Here is a 19589-nt window from a genome sequence, read left to right as displayed (position 1 = left end):
TATCAACAGTTTTCCTTTGGACTCGCTATAAGACGGACGCTCGTTTAACCACATCTTTCAGGATCCTGATGATGCCGTGTAGTGTACCGCGGCTATGAACGCTGTGGCTAGTTTTTGAGGATGGGGTAGACTTGGCGCAGCAAACGCACTACTTCGCCATCGCGCTGGACGAAAACAAGGCGCCGGTGTCCTTGCTCTTTGCCGAACATGCCGAAGACGCTCAATATAGTCAATAATGATAATATATAAATTCACTATAGTAATATTCACTATAGCAGACCCACCATAGTAACAGCTTTGCTGGCTTCCATCTTCACAGTAGTGGAAGGGCTCTGATTTTTTTGTAGCGTTAGCTACACTGGCCTAGCCAAGTCCGTTTCGCGCGGCACATCAAGAGCCGTGCTGCGCATGCGCAAGGATCAGTGATGTCACACGGCTTGCGCACCGGAGCCACCGGAGCCGGCACCTCTCGCGCACTCCGCCGCCGGTCTGCGCATTCCAGAGGAGTGACGTCGTAGCCGTGGTAGACGCACTGGCGCCGGCGCCCGCTCGCTGTGCAGTCGCCGTCTGACACTGCGCTGGAGCCGCTGCGCTTCTGACTGGCGTTTGCCAGTGTGGTATAGCCATGGAGAAGGAGAGCGCAAATGCTGCTCAACAGCGCAGAAAAACGGAGAAGCTTGACTCATCGGATCCCGAAGTAGTTGCCTGGCAATTAGCGGTTGAGCGTAGGAGGAATGAACAGAAGAAGGCTAAACGTGCTGCGGAGACACTGGAGCAAAGGGACGAACGTCTAGCAAAGCGGCGTCGCCAGGAGGCTGAGCGACGTGCCCGACCACCCCTGCAGCAACAACAAAACGCCGTCGATGACGTCAAGGCTCGCCGATCGACTGAATATACTGTGACAATCTAGACAACCAGGAAAGCTAAGAATAATCAGCTGAACCTTTGCTAACGCTGCGTATATCCTGGCATAGCCCAGCTAAGCCACTGCAACTTTTTTTTCCTTGTCGAAACGTTGTATACTCGACCGTGATCACAGTGGCGACAAAGCAGATTGAAATCGAGGCCACGACTTTGATGCCTAGTCTAACAATAGCAACTAAAGCGTGTAGGAAGTAGATTCCACTTATGACTGTCAAGCACGTGAAAATGACCTTCGGTAATACGACCCCGGTGAACAGGAGGTGAATCGCTTTGCAGTGCAGTGGGCAGACGGCGAGCATGGGTCAAGGTGATGAGCATTCGCTTTGCGTCAGAGCAGATTACGTCTGCGCGCAACGCAAATATCGCGGAGAACTCGACACGGTCTGTAACGACGTCTCTTCGTTGAAGGGTGAAATGCGTCCGTGCTTTCCTCGACCGTCGTTAAACGATATGGGTTGTTCCAAATTTCTTTCTTCTTTCTGTCCATCAAGTGAGCTAGACAAAATGGTTCGCTCTAGTGGCGTCCATCAGCTTAGCCTCTACTTCCTGCATTTTCGTCCTCGAAACCATTCATCGTAGTGATTCCCGTGCCATCAAAAAGATAGTGGCGGCCAAACAAAATGAGCTTTCGCGCGTGCAAACCTGCCTGATTTTGCGCGCAGTTATACTTCGCTTGGTTCGTGATCAGAGAAAACACAAACCTGCCTGTGAACCTCACTGGTGTGGTTCAGTCACGGTCCGGGCTCTTGGGCCGTCACCTCGAACGGGACACGGTCAGATGGTTCCTGTTAATAAATGTCCTCTCTCTCTGTGTTTCAAGGCAGCAATTTTTAACTGCGGAGTTCCACAGCACATCTCCGCCGTGAGCCAAACTTTCGAGTTGTCGTTTGCGTGACCGCCGGCTAATTCACTGAGAGAGACGGTGCTTTTGCACGCGAGTGACGGCCTTGCGGAAGCATGAATTACAGAACCGGCCTGTACATATCTTCTCGCTTTATCAAACGTTCGAAACAAGCAAAGTTCACACGTTGTCTTTCTCTTTCGTGCTCTTTGTCGAAATTTCAACGGATTGTTCCCTTTGCTCCGCCGACCTTGTTTTGATAAAGCTTGGTATTAATCAATTTTATTGACATCTCGACGGCGCTTCCGACATATAGGTATAGGAGGAAAGAAAAGGTCGTAATAAAGAATAAATTTGTGGAACGCTCTCTACGCTCTTTCTTGCGAGGTGACGGCTTCCTATCTCCGTATGTATGTCACACATTTTGGGTATTGGGAAAGGAAAGCAGGCTCACTTCTTTTCTGTATAGGGCAAAGCTTCCTAACTTAACTAGGCTCTGCTGTGTACCGAAGTCCCGTAGCTTTAATAAGGTTAACGATATATGATAAGTCTTGCTGGTTCTTTCTGTTGATAAATTACATCGGTATCGGTCTGTTTTGATTCCGACCGGAATAATACATTTACAAGAGGATACGCATCCATCGTTGCCCCGGTATACCGCTGTCTTTTATTTACCTTTTTTGACTTTTTGGCCGTGGATACATCGTATTGCACCGAAAGATGTTAGCAGCTATAGGCCAGCTTCGGCTTTGGGCGAAACCAGTGCCTCACACGTTAACTTGAACTGGAGACCCCCTGTCTCGAAGGAGCTGATCTTTTGATAGCGACTGTTTTAGGCGCCGGCAACGTAAGTGCTAGCGAATCCACCAAGAGCTCAGTGTCTTGCGATATTGTGTAATCGCTTTTTGTCAGTTTTTGTGATCGTGATTTCTCCATTTGCCCGCAAACCTCGTTACAGCAACTTTTTTTTTTTCGCGTATAAATGAGGAACTTTCTTGGTTTACATTTGGCAACTGACGTTATATGCCTGTTCGTTGGAAGTCATGTTCGGTCTTCTGCTCGTCTTCAGGCCGGCCTATGGTGGACGCTACTGTATCGGAGAGAGGAAACGCTACAGAATGTGCAACACTCAGGTATGCAATGCTTCGGCGAAATGTCAAGTAACCGTTAGGGTTACTTCGCTTATCGTCCTTATTCGCGAGTAATGCCGTACCGTCTCTGTTACATTTTTTTTTCGCAGAGCTGTGCTGAGGACGCGCCAAGCTTTCGCGCCGTGCAATGCAGCCACTTCAACAACGTCTCATACCAAGGCGAGCTTTTCAACTGGTCTCCCGTGTCGGCCCCGGGTACGTGATGCCAGGCAGCACTCTGTTAAAATGTTGATCATTTGACAGGCGAACATTCTTTTGTGAGTCCGATAATAAACACAGATTAGTCTTCCGTCACGGCTGTCTAGAGCGCAGTAACCCTGTGCTGCATAGAAGCTCAATCTCACATCGATCTCCAATATATTGAAGATACGGTGTTAAAGAATACGAGGTTTGCAGGTTCGTGTGGCCTCCCTTGAGCACTATCTCTCAAACCCTCAATCTGTCCTAGAATATATCATTCTTCGTTCAGCAGCACAGAGTTCCATCGCTCTATAGACAGGAAACGACGTTGGTTTGATCAATGTGCTTAGACAGGGTCTAACCAGCAAGCGCGACTTGCGCGAGAGCGTTAACATCGTTACGCTGAGAATTCTCTCAAAGCGGTCACCGGCAAATAGATAAACCAACGCACGCATGGCAAAAAACATCGTTCCTGTTTTACAGTCAGAACACGGAAACAAGAACATTAAGTGTGAAATCATGTAACAATGCAAACTAGAAACAAAAGCTATAACATTTTTTGAAATTGTATTTCAAAGGACACAATAACGTAACTTGATACGTAGCAAAGGGAAAATAACTTATCGAAGTATCTTTTTAAAGTAAACCACGAACAGTTGCCGACAAGGTTCGCCGTCACAATCGATAGCTTCTGTCTGCTTGCGGAGTCAACGTGGAAAACGTAAACATGGAGAGATACGGAAAATGGTATAACGACTCAGAGAGCCTAACAGGTGCAAGAAAAACTAGTGTGTTTGTTAAGTCTCTTATCTTGCAGTGTTTACGCTTTTATCGGCATATCCGATATCGGCTATCGCCGACAAAGCAGAAATACACGAGTAGCAAAGGCAAATATAGTGGATATAGTACTGCTTCAGCGTTTCGTTGATTTCGTGTCTTTTGCTGTATTTTGTTTATCTCACTCGAATAAACTCGTACTGTTCAGCGACCTACTTGTTTTGCGTATTGCCATGACCGCACTGGGCTTAGCGCAGCGGTTGACTGTTCGTCGATGTGTGGTGAAGTCTATCGGTTGAGCTGGCTGTACTCGTCACGTGTTCGCAGCTACCCCGTGTCAGCTGCACTGCAAGCCAGACGGCAAGTTCTTCTCGCGTGTGCTCAAGGAGTCGGTGACCGACGGCACGCCGTGCAGTCCCGGATCGCGGGATGTTTGCATCAACGGGAAGTGCAGGGTATGTGCACGGATCCTTGCGCTTTCACTAGACTCCCCCCCCCCCTTTTTTTTTCCCCCTTCTCGAAGCCTTCTTTGGCTCTACGACCTGTAGGTGAATGGAACCTGCATATGTAAATAGTCCTTGAATAAATTGTGATCTATCTCCGCGCACTTGTGAGCTTCAAACAGCGTAAGATCCCTGCAAGCTACGCTGAATTCGTGACAGGCGGGTTCTATATATAAGCCGCGAGAAACTAGACTAGGATTGTTTTCCTTATTTGTTTTCCCTTGCACTTCTCTGCCAGAGGTAGAACTTTGAAATTTGATACTTCAAGCATAAAATTTGATGAAGAGGAGGTGTGCTGTTTCGTAGCGCTTCCCGACCTATTGCAGCTACTGTCAATGTTCCTTCTATTTACGTCGGCGATGTTTTGTCATCTTTCGTTCTCCGAAACCGCTTTATCAGCTCGCGCTGTGCGCATGGTGGAACCGTGAACAAGGCACGTCTGCTATTTTACCCTCGCAGCGCGTCTCCTGTGATTGGGGCATCGAGACGAGCGCCAGAGAGGACCGTTGCGGCATCTGCCACGGCGACGGAACGCGCTGCATTACCGTCCACAAGGAATTCAACCAGAAGGAAGGCATCGGTCAGTCCCAGCGTTTTCTTCATCTTCTTCTTTCATTTTTATTGCGATTATATGGACACTCCATGTGCATTTCTGCCGTCGCCGTGACGTTCCGTTTAAAGTCCACGGACGCTAAAATCGTCGCCGCGCGCCGTATGCTCTATATGCGAGTGAAAGCTTGCGAGGGTGGGCTGGCGATCGCGACTCAGTCTCCCGCACGCAAGAGGGCGAAGCGGGAATGAAGCGCGCCGTCTTCAAGTCGCGTGCAAGAAGGCAGGGCTTTACTTCGCGCCGCCCGAGCGACTGAGCGCGCCCGCCGGGCAGCAAGACTCCGGGGGGAGGGGAGGTAGACGGGAGGCCGCGTGCTCGCGGCTTGGCGGCTTATCTTGAAAGCCATCTGCGGCGGGGGCAGAGTCCTTCCTCCCTGCGCTGTGTTTTCGTGGCGTAGTTCGCGTTGATGCGAGCGGCGGGCCGCAGGTCAATTCGCTCACTGCTGTTGCCGCGCTTACTCACTCCAGCGTTTTGACAGCGAGTTTCCGCGGTCATCGAATGAGATGTGTTTATGTTTGCTTGTGAGCGCGTGACACCATGCTTGTTAATATAGTTAGTATACCTATGTTTACAAGTTTATACGGCCGATAAAACTACTATCCTTATTTCGTATAGCTGTCCACTAGTTTGCTATCGCAATCGATGCTTCGCCTTTCGGCCGAAACTGCGACATTTTTATTTGTTCCTTAGTTTACGGCACGAGTCGGGTCTTTCATATTGTAATAATTTGCCCGGGGTCACATACGCACTCGCTGATTTATTCATGGAGTTTATTGTCTTAGGGCAACGCACGGAGGCTCTGACAGATGTGCTTTTATGTGTATACACCTCGTTAGGGTTCACTCCGATGTCTTCGTCATTTCATCAGCATTAGGAAGGGAAAATGGCCGATAGAACGCCTAAATCCGGCATTTATTACCGACAAATTAATCTGCCAGTCTTCGTTGCAAAGTTATAGAGGCTCTCTATGCAAATGGAAAGGAGTGCAGTGACCGGACCATACCCAGAAATTTTGGACGTTGGCCCTTTGGCAATCTGTTAAACTTCGAAGCAATACGACCAGCGTAATTCGACGGGCAGCACTTTCAAACAATATATTTCTGAAGATCGACCTAGTTTAAACAAGTTTTTGTTAGCAATGTCGAAAGGGTGCTTCCTTCTAGTAACATACGCATTTAAGACACTTAGTCGACAATTAGTGCGGCGTTTAGCAGTATTTTGGTCCTGAAAAAAAAAAACACTGCTATAAAGCAGCAGCGACGTTTGGACTAAGTGCCCTAAAAGCTTATGTTATTAGAAGGATGTACCCTATCGACGTTGCTAATTGAAACTTGTTTAAGCTTGGCCAATCTTTCGAAATAATTTTTTTGAAACTATTGCACATTGAGTTACGCTGGTTGTATTGCGGTGACGTTCAATAGATTTTCGAAGGGGCAATATCTGAAATTCCTGGTCTTTTGTTAGGTCTGGTGAGAATTGATTCACGCTTCGGAACCTTTACGGAAAGCCTGTTCTTATCTGTTCTAAGCGATAACTGATGTTTGTCTGGCTCATTGTTCACACCTTTCTCACTTGGCAACTTCCACTCATTTCGTTTATACTATCGAGTAAACACAGTGCAATACAATACAATGAAAGGGAAGATTGTTATCCAACCGACTGTAGCACAAAGATTCAAAGGAAACCAATGCAGGTTTCCCTGAAAGAAATCTTCGCATTTGAAGGGGAATTCGTCCTGGTTCGGGAATCGAACCCGGGACCTCCACCTTTCTGGGGTGGTCGATCTGCCATCTGAGCTAATCAGGAGGTTAGCAGATGGCAGAGAGAGGCCGAATTAATCGTCAATTCGAAGCACAGGGGCACAGAATATGGGAAAATTAGTTTTGTGTAATCCCGCTAGGTGGTGTAAGGTTCGTAAAATGTTCACGAAGGAAACCCATACGGGTTTCCTATGTACCTTCCGGTGGCAGTTGCCAGCCTGCTCCTCGCTTTCGCCCTTTCCTGTCAAGTGTATATAGTGTTTTCAAAAAAATAATAATTCGTGCTAGAGTCGGCTGGAGGGGAATTTCCCCTTTCACAGTACTTTCTCTGCCTTGCGAGCTCCCGCAGAACAGATTTTTCCATACGATACAGTGACTATAACTCTCATCAGGTAAGCTTCTGCCGAAAACCTGGATAAGGCTTTGTTTCGTTCAATGCGGGCGCAGGCTACACGGAGGTGGGGCGCGTCCCCAAGGGCGCTCGCAACATCCGCGTCGAGGAGCTGGGCGCGTCGGGCAACTACCTGGCCGTCCAGGGAGCGACCGACGGCGAGTTCTTCCTCAACGGCGACTGGCTGGTCCAGTGGAGCGGCGAGTACGCGGCCGCCGGCACCACGCTCTTCTACCAGCGACAGGGCGAGCGGGACACGCTGCACGCGCCGGGACCCACCAAGCAGGAGCTGGTGCTCTACGTGAGTGACGCACATTATGCTCCCCGGGGTTCGCGGGGCAGTTGAATGATTTGGTTTGATTTGTGGGGTTTCACGTCCCAAACCTATAGGGGACGCCGCAGTGGAGGAGTCCGGATTAATTTGGCCACCTGGGCTTTCTTTAACGTGCACCCGAATGCAACTACACGAGCGTTAACTACCGCGGCCGTGATCGAACCTGCTACATCGAGCTCAGTCACTAAGATGTCTGCTCCATCCAGAAGTGCAGGCACGTGCAGGCAGACATGTGCAACTTACTCAGAAAGAGTAATTACGTTACGTTACTGGATACCGGACTGAAAAGTATACGCAACTGAGTAGAGTATGCAATACTGCGCTTCAAAAAAATAAAAGAAAAGGTAGTTGAGCAGAATACTAATTTCTGGAACAAGTAACTAGTTACTCTCGCGTTGCTTTCAAGTCAGATTCAAGTCACACTCAAGCATTACCTGAATGGCACACTTGCCCTCAGAAAACAAACATTTTCGAAAGTCGAATCGCGCAGCATGCTCGTGCGTCATTGAAATATTGTTCTAAAAGAGACGGGAGCTATGTTAAAAAAAGTAACTTACATGTAACCTACTTTATGGGTACAAGTTACCACCGTGATGTAATCAGGTTAGAGTTACTGACTCACAGGATTAACTGCAAGTTACCAAGTTACAGAAGTAATTAAGGTTACAGTAACTTAAGTAGAACATACAAATTATGCACCGGCCTGCGTGTAGGCATCGCAGTGTAGTAATTCTATACAGTGCTTCGGTATACGGCGCCATGCAAGCAAAATAACGTGTCTATTGTGGTCATCCGGGCCACCTAATCTTTCAGCTCGCGTATATATATATATATATATATATATATATATATATAAATGTGGAGCCGTTCTCCCTCTACTATAGATGAACGTTTCCTCTCACCAAAATTTGCGCTGAGAAAGCGATAAAGCCGCGGATCGATAATAGCTTTCGATTATCTTGTCAGCCGGTCACTAAACACGCGATTAAACATGGAAGTTACGTGCAGCGGTAGCTCATGCTTACGGTGTTGCAATGCTGAGCACGAGGTCGCGGGTTCGATCCCGGCCACGGCGGCCACTTTCCTATATAGAGGCGGTATGCAAAAGCGCTCGTGCACCGTACTTTGGGTACACCTTCCTTGGGTACACGTTCTCTGCGCACACGTTCTCTGGGTACACGCGTAAACTGCACAGTGGGTTATAGGTGGGTGCAGTTTCGAAACTGCACCCACCTATAACCCACTGTGCAGTTTACGCGTGTACCCAAGGAAGGTGTACCCAAAGTACGGTGCACGAGCGCTTTTGCATACCGCCTCTATATAGGAAAGTGGCCGCCGTGGCCGTGATCGAACCCGCGACATCGTGCTCAGCATTGCAACACCGTAAGCACGAGCTTCCGCTGCACGTAACTTCCATGTTTACTCGCGTGTTTAGTGACCGGCTGACAAGATAATCGAAAGCTATTATCGATCCGCGGCTTTGTCACTTTCTCAGCGCAAATTTTGGTGAGAGGAAACGTTCATCTATAGTAGAGGGAGAACGGCTCCACATTTATACAAATATAAAACCCGAAAAGAAAGAAACGCCTTCTCGACAACGTGGCACTCGCCTTTCGGCCCGCGCAGCTGCTGTTCCAGTCGGAGAACCCCGGGCTCAAGTACGAGTACACCGTGCCCGAGCTGAACGCGAGCCGTCGGCCCGAGTTCCACTGGCGCTGGTCGGACTGGAGTCCGTGCACGGTGACGTGCGGCGGCGGCTCGCAGGAGTCGCAGCCCCGCTGCTTCGAGAAGGAGGCCGGCCTCGTCGAGGACACCCACTGCGAGCCGGCGTCGAGGCCGGCCACGCGCCGGAGACCCTGTTCGCGGCAGCCGTGTCCGGCGCGCTGGTGGACCGGGCCCTGGCAGCCCTGCTCGGCCACCTGTGGCGGAGTGCGACGCCACACCGTGCTGTGCGTGCGCTCGCGCGGCAAGGCCGACCAGCTGGCGCTGCGCCAGGAGGCCTGCGACCCGACCACCAGGCCCAACGACACCGAGCCGTGCCCCGACGACCCGCGATGCCCCGGTGCGGTCGCGGTGCGCAACGGAACAGCCGGGACGGCGCTGCCGGTGAGCTATATGGCGAGTGGCGCGTTCTCTTCTGTAGCTTAAAGAGAAGCACTAGATCACTTTTAGATTGACGAAGTATTCTTTCGGGAACTCATATTTTAGTCTTTCATTTTTCTGCCTCTTTTCTTTTCCTTTTCTTGCTTGCTAAGTTTCTTGTCACGATAATAGCGGTTTTCCTTTCCTTTTTTTTTTTTTTTTCAGAAGTAAATAATTTACTGATCCAGCTCAAAACTCAAGATTGAGGCGAAACTGCGCAGTTGAGGCACGAGGTAGGGAGGGTTCATATTAATTTTTCACCACCTGCGGGCTCTTTAACATGCAGCTAAATATATGTAGACGGGCGTTTGCATTCCGTCTCTATTCGAATGCGGCCGTCGCGGCTGGGTATCGAATTCGTGACCTCGTGCTCGGCAGCAGAACACCGTTCATCTATATATCTCGTTCTCTTTAGTTTGTTCTCTATTAGCTCGTTCCTTCATCCGTGTGTAGCCACGTATTTATTCCGCTTCAACAAGAATGGGAAACACCGAGCAGTACTTGGCAAGAGTGTCACGTGCGTCCTCCAAGTATCGGTCGCAAACAGGTCTCTTGACGTCAGCGCAGAGTCGCGTCGATAAGGGCTCTGTTCTTTTTTTTTTTTTTTTTTTTGTCTTCATGTCTATGAAATTTGTGCTAATGCTTGCGCTGCGATGTTCTCTCGTGCCAGTAGAAGCGACCACTGGTGAACAGTGTTTTTGGCTGGAATCTAGAACCTTAATGGAAAAGGCCAGTTCGATGGAACCACAATTAAGGACCTTTTACTGTGTAAATAATGTTCTGCTTTATCTTCTTCTTCTTCTTCTTATAAATGCGCATGTGCCTGTGCAGACAAAAAAAAAAATAGCGTAGCTTGCACTGGAGGCGCAATGCTGAAGAGACAGCGGAGCTGATGGGCACCTAGCTAATCCTAGACTTTTGGGCTAGGCTAAGCATTATCAAGTCATCCCAAGCATTTTCCGGAATTTATTGATTATTGATCGATTATAGATTAGCTATTCATTGGTAATCGATTGGATATCGCAAGGTATTGGCCACGTAATTGGGCTAGACTACCAAGTCATCCCCAGCATTTTCCGGAATTTATTGATTATTGATCGATTATGGATTAGCTATTGATTGGCTATCGTAAGCTATTGGTCACGTATTTGGGCTAGGCTAAGCACTACCAAGTCATCCCCAGCATTTTCCAGAATTTATTGATTATTGATCGATTATCGATTAGCTATTGATTGGCTATAGATGACTGATTAAGCTTAAGTAGTCCCAACTATGCTTAGCTAGACTTAGCCAGGCTCAGCTTCGCCAGTTCACAGGGCTATGTCATGTAGGGCTCCGTGTTTTCGGATAAATCCGAAAAAATCCGGTAGACACTCGCCGGTAAAATTTTGGACAATTCGGATTTATCCGATATACTCCGATTTTAACGGCCAATATAACCCTGTTCCGTTCTATATCGAAAGGGCATATTCTAAGCAGTCATTGATACATCGGCCGGGTTGGCCGATATAAACTTTGCCTCACGTCAACAGTATCTCGTAGACCACACCCATCGCACATTTAACAAAGGGCTTGTTGCGCACGGAGCGAGAGACGTATGACCGCTCAACGACTATCGCAGACCTTCATGGATACTACGCTGCTGTCGCTGAAAAGTGGAGACAGACAGTTGAGAGGAACCTTTTCGATGCACTCCAGTACACCAGTGAATCGTTTTGGTATAGTGTTGAAATTGTGAATCTGAATGTGAAGCATGAGTTACCCCGCGCGTTCGAAACCTATGCGCCGATTTTTAAGTTAGTGTTTCTTGAAATTGACGACATGAGCCAACTTATGAGTGATTTTGCGAACTATCAGAGCTAATTAATCAGTAACATTGTTGAACCCCTGTCGCTTGGGAGACTTCACACTGTCTAGTGCCCAGTGCTTTCTCGCTGCGCGCTCAGTCTTCTAGCGCAAACGTTGAAAGGGTATTTTCAAAGCTGCGAATAATCAATCGAAAGGAGCGTGCTTCCATCAGTGACAGCAACCTCGTAAAGTATGATTGCGTCAGTTACAACAAGCTTTAAGGTTGTAATACGCACAAACGTAGGTGTTTTGTGTTCAAGTATTTGTGCTTGTGTTTATATGTGTTAGTGCGTTCAAACCTTCCGGACAACAAAAATACACTTCGTGTATTCTGATGTGTTTGTGTTCAGATATCATTTCGTTTAAGATTTTGGAGTATTGAGAATAATGCAAAATTTAGCTCCGAATTTCGGAGAATTGGGGATTTCCGAGAAATAAACACCGATAAACTCCGAATTTCCGCCAGAAAATAAACTCCGAAAAACACCCTCCGAATTTCAAGAAAAATAAACTCCGAAAACACGGAGCCCTAGCTATGTGCCATTGCGCTTGGACCCTTTCTGCACTAACGCCAGGATCGGCCCACATTTTTTCCGACGCGTTACGGACTTACAGCCGGCTTAAACAGCTCCGCTGTTAAAAAGGCGCAGGAGTGCTGTCCTTGGTCAAATGACACATTTCCGCGACTTTTGTGGGATATGCAAGAAGGTCACAAAAACAAACCGCAGTTTTTCTTCGTTCGGTTGTCCCTTTTCATGCATAAGTCGCGGCATGATTTTGAGTTGTTTACAGTATACCGCCTTTCAATCCAAATGTTTGAGCTTGACATTTCACGGTGGCACGGTTGTTTTACTTCTAGTTTCCTGTCACAATTGATATTTCCTCCTGTCGCAATTGAGTGTCCGTTGTCTTTACGGAGCATCCAGAGCTGCGCACCGCTTAAGTAGCAACGCGTGGTGGCTCCTCCGATGCTCTTTGGTACTGAATATTGAAATGAAGCGAGTGGTTCGTTTCCAGTGACTGAGCGCGCAGGGATATGATACCTGCGTGTGGGTGAAAAACAAAGGTGAAATAGCAGCCGCAGAATACGAGGCTTGGATAGTTACTGAACTAATTTTAATTTTCTTTAGGCTATGCGGGGCAATGAAAGCTGAGAAGCTTGATGAGACATGGTTCCCGGAAACACACTCGTTGAATTATTTGGACACACACACACAGAGAGAGAGAGACATTAAATCTGATGCCGGATATTTCCAGCTTTCAGTTGAAGTGTCTTGACAGTCGACTGAGAGCGTTTCAGTAAAAATCACAATCAAAGGGCAGGGCATTACTGTTCGAAGCCAGTAATGCACTGTCCAGGTACTGTAATCAGGGCGTCTGAGAATGCGGAATGCAGGTGAGAAATTGCCGACGACGACGATGTGCATGCGTAGCGTGCAGAAATAGGTCACAAACTATTGAGCACGTTTTATTAGCACGTAGCAATGTTCATCAAGAGCTAAATGAGGAAGCATTTATCCTTCCCAACGCCTTCCCCTCGATGTGGGGACGGGTCGAGGGAGAGTAGTAAAAGCCTGCCGGAGGATTGATTTCGTAAAGGCAGGGAACACACCAAATAAACAATAACCAAATTTTAAATATTTAGGGCAATAAAGTACGTAAATATTTTATAGTTTGTTAATACGAACCATAAATCTTAAAAGGAGAAACTGAATCAGCCTAAACTGGTAAAGTTTTCTTTAAAAACTCTATTTTCGTTAATTTTACGAAACTAGGTTGATTATTAGAACGGAAAGTTAAGGTTGTAGTTTCATTATCATTATTATTTTTTTTCTCGCCGAAGCTCCAGCGCTGGCACGTCAGTGTGGCGACACAAATTTCAAATATTGCTTCTTTATTTGGGTCGTTGTGGCTCTGTAAAGGTTCTCGAAATTTGTTAATTTCTGTCTTCGTCTAATTTATAATAAAATGTAGTTCATCTTCACCGTTCAAAAAGTAACTGTTCCCGAGGATACACCGTCAAAATACATGACGCCATGACGAGATGGTGCGGGAACTTCAACGCGGCATCGGCACTCGTCTTTCGTTTATGCGTCTTTTTCTGGCTTATCAAACCTCTTTCGGTAAAACTGGCTCTTTTTCTTTTTTTATTTACTGGGGCTATATACTAATACAGCTAAAGGAAGCTTTTCTCACTCGATGGCCGCGGGAACTGGCTGTCAAAACGCTCGAGTGAGTCAGCGCAGCAGCAGCAGCGAGCGAAGCCGCGAAAACACAGGCAGGGCGAACTCTGCCCCGCCGCAGATGGGGTTCAAGATACAAGAGAGCTTTAGATTAGGGGGACGCAAGCATAGGGGCCCGCTAGCGCTTGGGGCAGCGGTACTGCGCACGCGCAGACCGGTCTGCGCGTGCGCAGTCCCCCCCTCCACGCCTCCCGGAGCCTTCCGGTCCGGCGGGAGCGCGCGGCCCCTCCACCTCCCTACCCTCATTCCGGAGCGTTGTGCGTGACTGGAAGATTGTGCGCTTCCTTCATGCCAGGGATATATACACACCCCAGGAGTATCTGGACACCCCCCCACCCCCCGGTGTCCCTCTTTCAGACAGGCACCCATCCAGGAAAATAATTACGCTGAACCCATGCACTGTGGTAATCGCCTTTACGAAATATTTACTCTTTGCGGAGGTGGACGCTAGGTGGCCTTAATATTGAGGTCCAATTTTGATGTTCAACGTGCAGACGACAGTGTTACACTGCGACCTGCACGGAATGGAGAATGCTTGAGGTCGCGGTACACGCTTGGTGCTCTCGTGGTCGTTTCGTTAACTTGGTAGGTACCAAAATTGGCATAGTGTATGACGACCATAAATGAAAGGTCATGACATGAATATCATGACATGTGCGTCATGTAGGTCATGAAACAGTCGCCTACATCTTGGTGCTCTCATGGTCATTTCGTTAACTTGGTAGGCTCCGCGCATACTGCTTTGCATAACATCGATTCCCACAGGGCGTTGGATCTGCCGACTTTTTTTTTCTTAGCTTTTATATTTCAATTGTATTGTTTATGGTATATGGCTTCTCCGTGTCTATTGTGCTTGGTATATTTTTTTCTCGTGCGAAGTGATATTGTACTGTGTTTTGAAAACGCCTGCATTTAGTTTTTTCAATACCACTTGTAGATTAAGAACTTGCTTCACGTTGTTCTGCATAGAAAAAAAGAATAAACTTCGTGCAATCAAATGAGAACTCTAAACGCTGTCCCTTATGTTCTTGCAATTTTCAAACGTGGTGACAGAATGCCATGGCTGTTTAAATATAGTACTGAAAATATAATCCCGAAAAACTAGACACACATTCCGGCCTTCTATACAGCGCTCGTTCGTGCCTGCCTGTCTCCACCTTCGTTGTAGTATTGTTTACGCAACAAGATCAGCTCGACATGCACCAACAAGGACGAACTCCCTTGTAAGATGTGGTTTAATATGCTTGCTTAAAAGGTTACTTAGTGTACGTCTGCTAACTAGCAGCTTGTCCGTCACAATTTGTTGAAAAAAAAGCGTTAATATTTAATTACATAAAACAATGTGGTAAAAAGAGCGTTAGCCCCTTGAACCTCTTACCCCCCCCCCCCCCCCCAAAAAAAAAAAAAATCGAAATTCCGGATAAACCTTCCCGCTTCCCGCCCTCGTGTGCGCGAGCCGCGATTGGCGGCCCACCGTCGCATGCTTTCACTCGCATATACAGCGTACGGCGCGCGGCGACGATTTTATCGCCCGTGGACTTTATACAGAACCTCACAACGACGGTGACGGCAGAAACTCGCCTAGAGTGGCCATCCTGCTGCAGTGTTCTACGTGTTGCGAGACAAAAAAGTTATTGCTATCGATAAGTAAAATACAAAGTCGATGCCCGGACACGGTCAAAACAGGAGCCATTTGCCGCCGCTTGTGCGGGAATGAGGATGAGGGTACTTTAGGGAAAGGCGAAGGGGGGCGGGATAGCGGATCAAGGTGAAATGAAAAATGGGAAGAACAGGGAGACATGCTTTTGAGAACTTCTGGCTGAGCTGGTTTGGTCCGTAGCTGCATAAAAGACGGGAACGCAAGACAGACATATCCTGAAATCGCATGACAACTGTGGGAGGCAGAAAGGAACCCGACGTCAGAAAACGAGAGAAGGGGGTACGGGTAGCGCACATGTTCGCGTGCGACGAGAAGAGTTCGTTTCGTGACGCACTGGCCTCCTCTGCAGCAGCATGCCGTCTCACCGCAATCAAACCGTCCCTATCGCGTGCGCGCAACAGGTGACAAGACTGCCCTCTGGGCACAGCGGGCAGTGCTACGACTGCTTCGGCATGGCCTCCGAGCTTTGCGCGCACTAGCTGGTGCGCACAAATCTCGGAGGCCATGGCTGCGGGTGCGTACGTGCACGCTTGGCAGCAAATACAGCGGCGTCAGGTGGTGCTCGCAACAGCAGCTCCTCTTCCTTTTTGTTCGCATCTCGCCCGCCTCGACTACAAAAGACGGCGGGTCACGCGAAGCGCTCGTCTCCAGCGTTCCGCGTGCGTGACTGCGAACGCCCGCGCAGTAGAGAGATTCCTTGGGAAAGACCCTGGGCGGCGGTAGCCGTGTCTGTCTAGCTAGTCAGGTGCGCGCGCGTGGCCTTGGATCGACACGCAGTCAACCTTCGTGCCCATCGACCCGCGTGCACGCCGTATACTGACCGCGGTATCGCGCCGCGCCATGCGAGCTTGTACGCGCTCGACGCGCGCGCCCTAACAAACGCCGCCGAGCTGTTCTCGGAAGCCGCGGGTTTTCGTCCCATTGTTGTCATTGTTTGCGGGCCTAATGCGCGAACACGTCCGGTGGGTTGCACTTCGCTGTTGCACCCGCCCCGGTGACTAAGCGGGGCTGCGGCGTTCTCTCGCTGCAGAGCACGCGGCGTCGCGGGTCGGACCCCAATTAAGGCGAGGCGGCGGCTGTATTTGGATTGGGGCATATAATGCGAAAGAGTCCGAGCACTGGCATTTCGGCGCGTGTTAAAAGAATCCAGGGTGGTCAAAATGTAGCCTTTGGACGTATAAACCCAATCGGTGAATCGACCAATGAACTATGCGATCAATGAACTAACCCATCGCATCGGCAACTCAAACGATTCACAATGTTTCGCGCGAGGTGGGAATAATAGGCACCTTCAGGGTGCCTAAATTAATAGTGAGCATTATAGTTACAAGGTTCGCGAAAAGTTTTCATCGAGAGATCTTTGGTCAGACATTGCGTCCAATTCTCACTGCGTCTTACTAGCGTACCGTCATGCAGTATTGACAACTATTTCGACGGCTCCTGAAAGCGAAAAGACTATAGTAGTTGTCTTGGCATTTGCTTTTTCTCACGCGCAAGAAGCTCTTGCGGAAGCCGAAAAGCTACACGGCGTCCTTGCACATGTATTCTTTCTACCTTTAATTTTTTTTCATACTGTCTAGCGTGTAATACTTTTCTTGCTTTAAAGAAAATTAACTTAATTATGACTGTCGTAATTATTTTCAGATGAGATTCCATGCTGAGTTTTCCATTCGCTATAGTTTTATACTAATAGCTTCGGTATGTATAATTTGTGCCCTATATTATGAGCCGGAAAGAACGTTTTCTTCTATTTCGCCATTCTGTATTTCCCCGAGATCATTTCATTGCTGCCTTTTTCTTCCGTTCTGCTTTACATTTAAAATTTCAAGCACTTAGTCTATTGTTACAAAGCACTAACCTCTTTTATACCGCTCCCAAGAAATATAGGGCTCGTTTTAATAATGGTCAAATGTGTGGCAATTCGTTACTTTCTTTACTGCCCGCGAACCAAACAAAAGAATGCAGTAAATGTTATTGAACTGCTAATATTAAGACTTCTCAATTGCAGCTATCTGAGAAATGGCGTGCCGTTGTATTGAAAAGTTGCATTTAGAAATCGCTCCAGTGACCGATATCACTCTGTGTATGATGTATACCTATAGCGGCGATGACCTCGATCTATCAAATGATGGCGTTTTCTTTCTTGGGGCATGCGTAGAAGCCTGGGCCCGTGTATTTCACGAAGCAATTCGTAGGCTATCCAGAGGCTCTCAAGAACAGTTATAGTGGCCAAAAAGATAACGAAGGCACAGCGCAAGCGAACTATTGTTTTTCGTGTTCACATAGTCGCTTTTATTTATTTATTTATTTATTTATTTATTTATTTATTTATTTATTTATTTATTTATTATTTATTTATTTATTTATTTATTTATTTATTTATTTATTTATTACCACATTGTACATTAAGTAAACAACTTCTATCGTCTCAGTCTCTCTTCTCTTCCTACCCCTTCAACTGCACTCTAACTGCTAACCGCCGCCGTTCAGGTGTCAGCAGATGTAGCTATATAGACAACACGGTGGTAGACAGTTACAGTGTGGTCAGCAGTATTTTTTACTTTATTTTAATTAAGATTTGACAACCAATTATTACGACTATACAAACTGGAAACAAAAGAAAGGGGAAATGTAGGGAGGTTGACTAGAACGGGAAATCCGGTTGGAATTAAAGATGAACGTATATATAGGGAGCTCAGCCAGTCACGATCACAACCAGTCACGATCACCGCACACTATCACAGCACAGGATCAGCTTGCAGCACAATGGACACCAATGCAGGCTAAAGCCACTTGTGCATGCAGGTCTGTTGTTCTTTAAGAGATGTAGCAGTGCCTTCGTGTCCCTCTGCTGCGATGGCTTACGAGGTCGACGGCATTCCAAAATGGTTTGCCCTGGTAATGAGTTAGCGCAGTCGCAGACGATCGTCTCTGAGCACTGTAGCGAGGACAGTCACGCAGAATCTGCTGAAGGACTGTGGCCAGCGTACATAACGTTAGCAAATGCATCCAGCCATCGACAACGAACATTACGCGCTTTTTTTTTTTTCTAAGTCGGCGTCTGAAAGTGAATTCGAGAAGCTGACAGCGCCCTCCCCTTAATACGCCAAGCAAGGGAAGCGAAGTGTTGCGAGTTTTCTTAGGGCGAAGGCAGAACCTTCGTCGGATGAAAATTCGCTGCGGTGATACACATTAAGTCTATGCACATGAACTGGGAAACCAATGCAAGAGCGCCTTTACTTTAGTGTCAACGAACACGATTTCTGAGGTCGAGCGCTCACAGAAGTTAGAAAAGGCTGCATCGCTGCTGTGGAAAGCACGCGAAAATGTCAGTAGGTTGCGGCTGGAGAGGTTGCGTCGCTCTTAAACATTAAAGGTTACGTATGCGTACGGAGGTCAAGACACTTGTCTAGAACGCGCGAGGCGCGTGCTCCGCTCTGCGCTGGCTACATTAGCGATAGCACGCGTTATAAGAAACCTGCTGAGTGTGACCAGGCACGGCTTCATTTACGATATGTCTTGTGCTCCTCTCGCCTTGCTATAGTTGCCTGATGCTTTGACTGCTGCTTTACCCATCAGGAGCGCGTCCCACACAAGTGTCTTGACATATGTACTTGCGCTCGTCCACTAATCTGCAGTACTGTGAACTTCTGGTTGTGTTCTCGGACAATTTAGAGTGGCTTTATTTATTTATGCAACTGAACAAGCTTATACGTTTTGTTTTCTTTTTTTTTATCACGTCGGATCATTCTACACGCACCCAAAGTGCGACACGCCAGTGTTCCTGTCTTTCCTTCCATCGAAGTGCGCCCGCCGCGGACGTGAATCGAACTCTAAACCTGGCGTTCAGCCATAGCCATTCCGACACAGCGGGGCTGGTCTCATTCGGCTCGATGATTTAGCTATGCGCACACCTCTAATCGTAGCTAAATTAGTTGACGCAGGAACGTGAATACATCTAATAGTGTTTCCTGTTGCGATATCAATCATATGGACACTCCAGCGACTTGTTGGCGTCGCCGTCGCCGTCATGTTCCGCATATGTTTAGGTATGTGTAGGCTATATGTTTATCTATACCGTATACGCGAGGTAGATGCTATGCTATGCAACCGCCAAGGTTGCTCAGACCATGTCTTACGTTCGTGACTGAATTACTCCCCAGAATATATATATATATATATATATATATATATATATATATATAATTTTGGCGCACCCGCGTAT

The 19589-nt window shown here is 47.7% G+C and overlaps 1 protein-coding gene across 3 annotated transcripts in view; it reads left to right on the top strand.

The window, feature by feature from the left end:
- The window catches only part of LOC119440655 (A disintegrin and metalloproteinase with thrombospondin motifs 7-like), a 133997-nt gene that overhangs the window by 106486 nt on the left and 7922 nt on the right, over nucleotides 1–19589 (top strand). For all 3 annotated transcript variants that reach the window (XM_049662146.1, XM_037705546.2, XM_049662147.1), the window contains 6 exons: nucleotides 2835–2898; nucleotides 3006–3111; nucleotides 4201–4328; nucleotides 4836–4956; nucleotides 7194–7438; nucleotides 9098–9577. In XM_049662146.1, coding sequence (XP_049518103.1) covers nucleotides 2835–2898; nucleotides 3006–3111; nucleotides 4201–4328; nucleotides 4836–4956; nucleotides 7194–7438; nucleotides 9098–9577 — 1144 coding nt within the window. The remainder of the gene's footprint in view (nucleotides 1–2834; nucleotides 2899–3005; nucleotides 3112–4200; nucleotides 4329–4835; nucleotides 4957–7193; nucleotides 7439–9097; nucleotides 9578–19589) is intronic.

This window comes from Dermacentor silvarum, chromosome 2 (assembly GCF_013339745.2).
Source record: "Dermacentor silvarum isolate Dsil-2018 chromosome 2, BIME_Dsil_1.4, whole genome shotgun sequence".
Lineage (NCBI taxonomy): Eukaryota > Metazoa > Arthropoda > Arachnida > Ixodida > Ixodidae > Dermacentor > Dermacentor silvarum.
The sequence above is the reverse complement of the archived record's forward strand: the minus strand, read 5'-3'. Positions and strand labels throughout refer to the sequence as shown.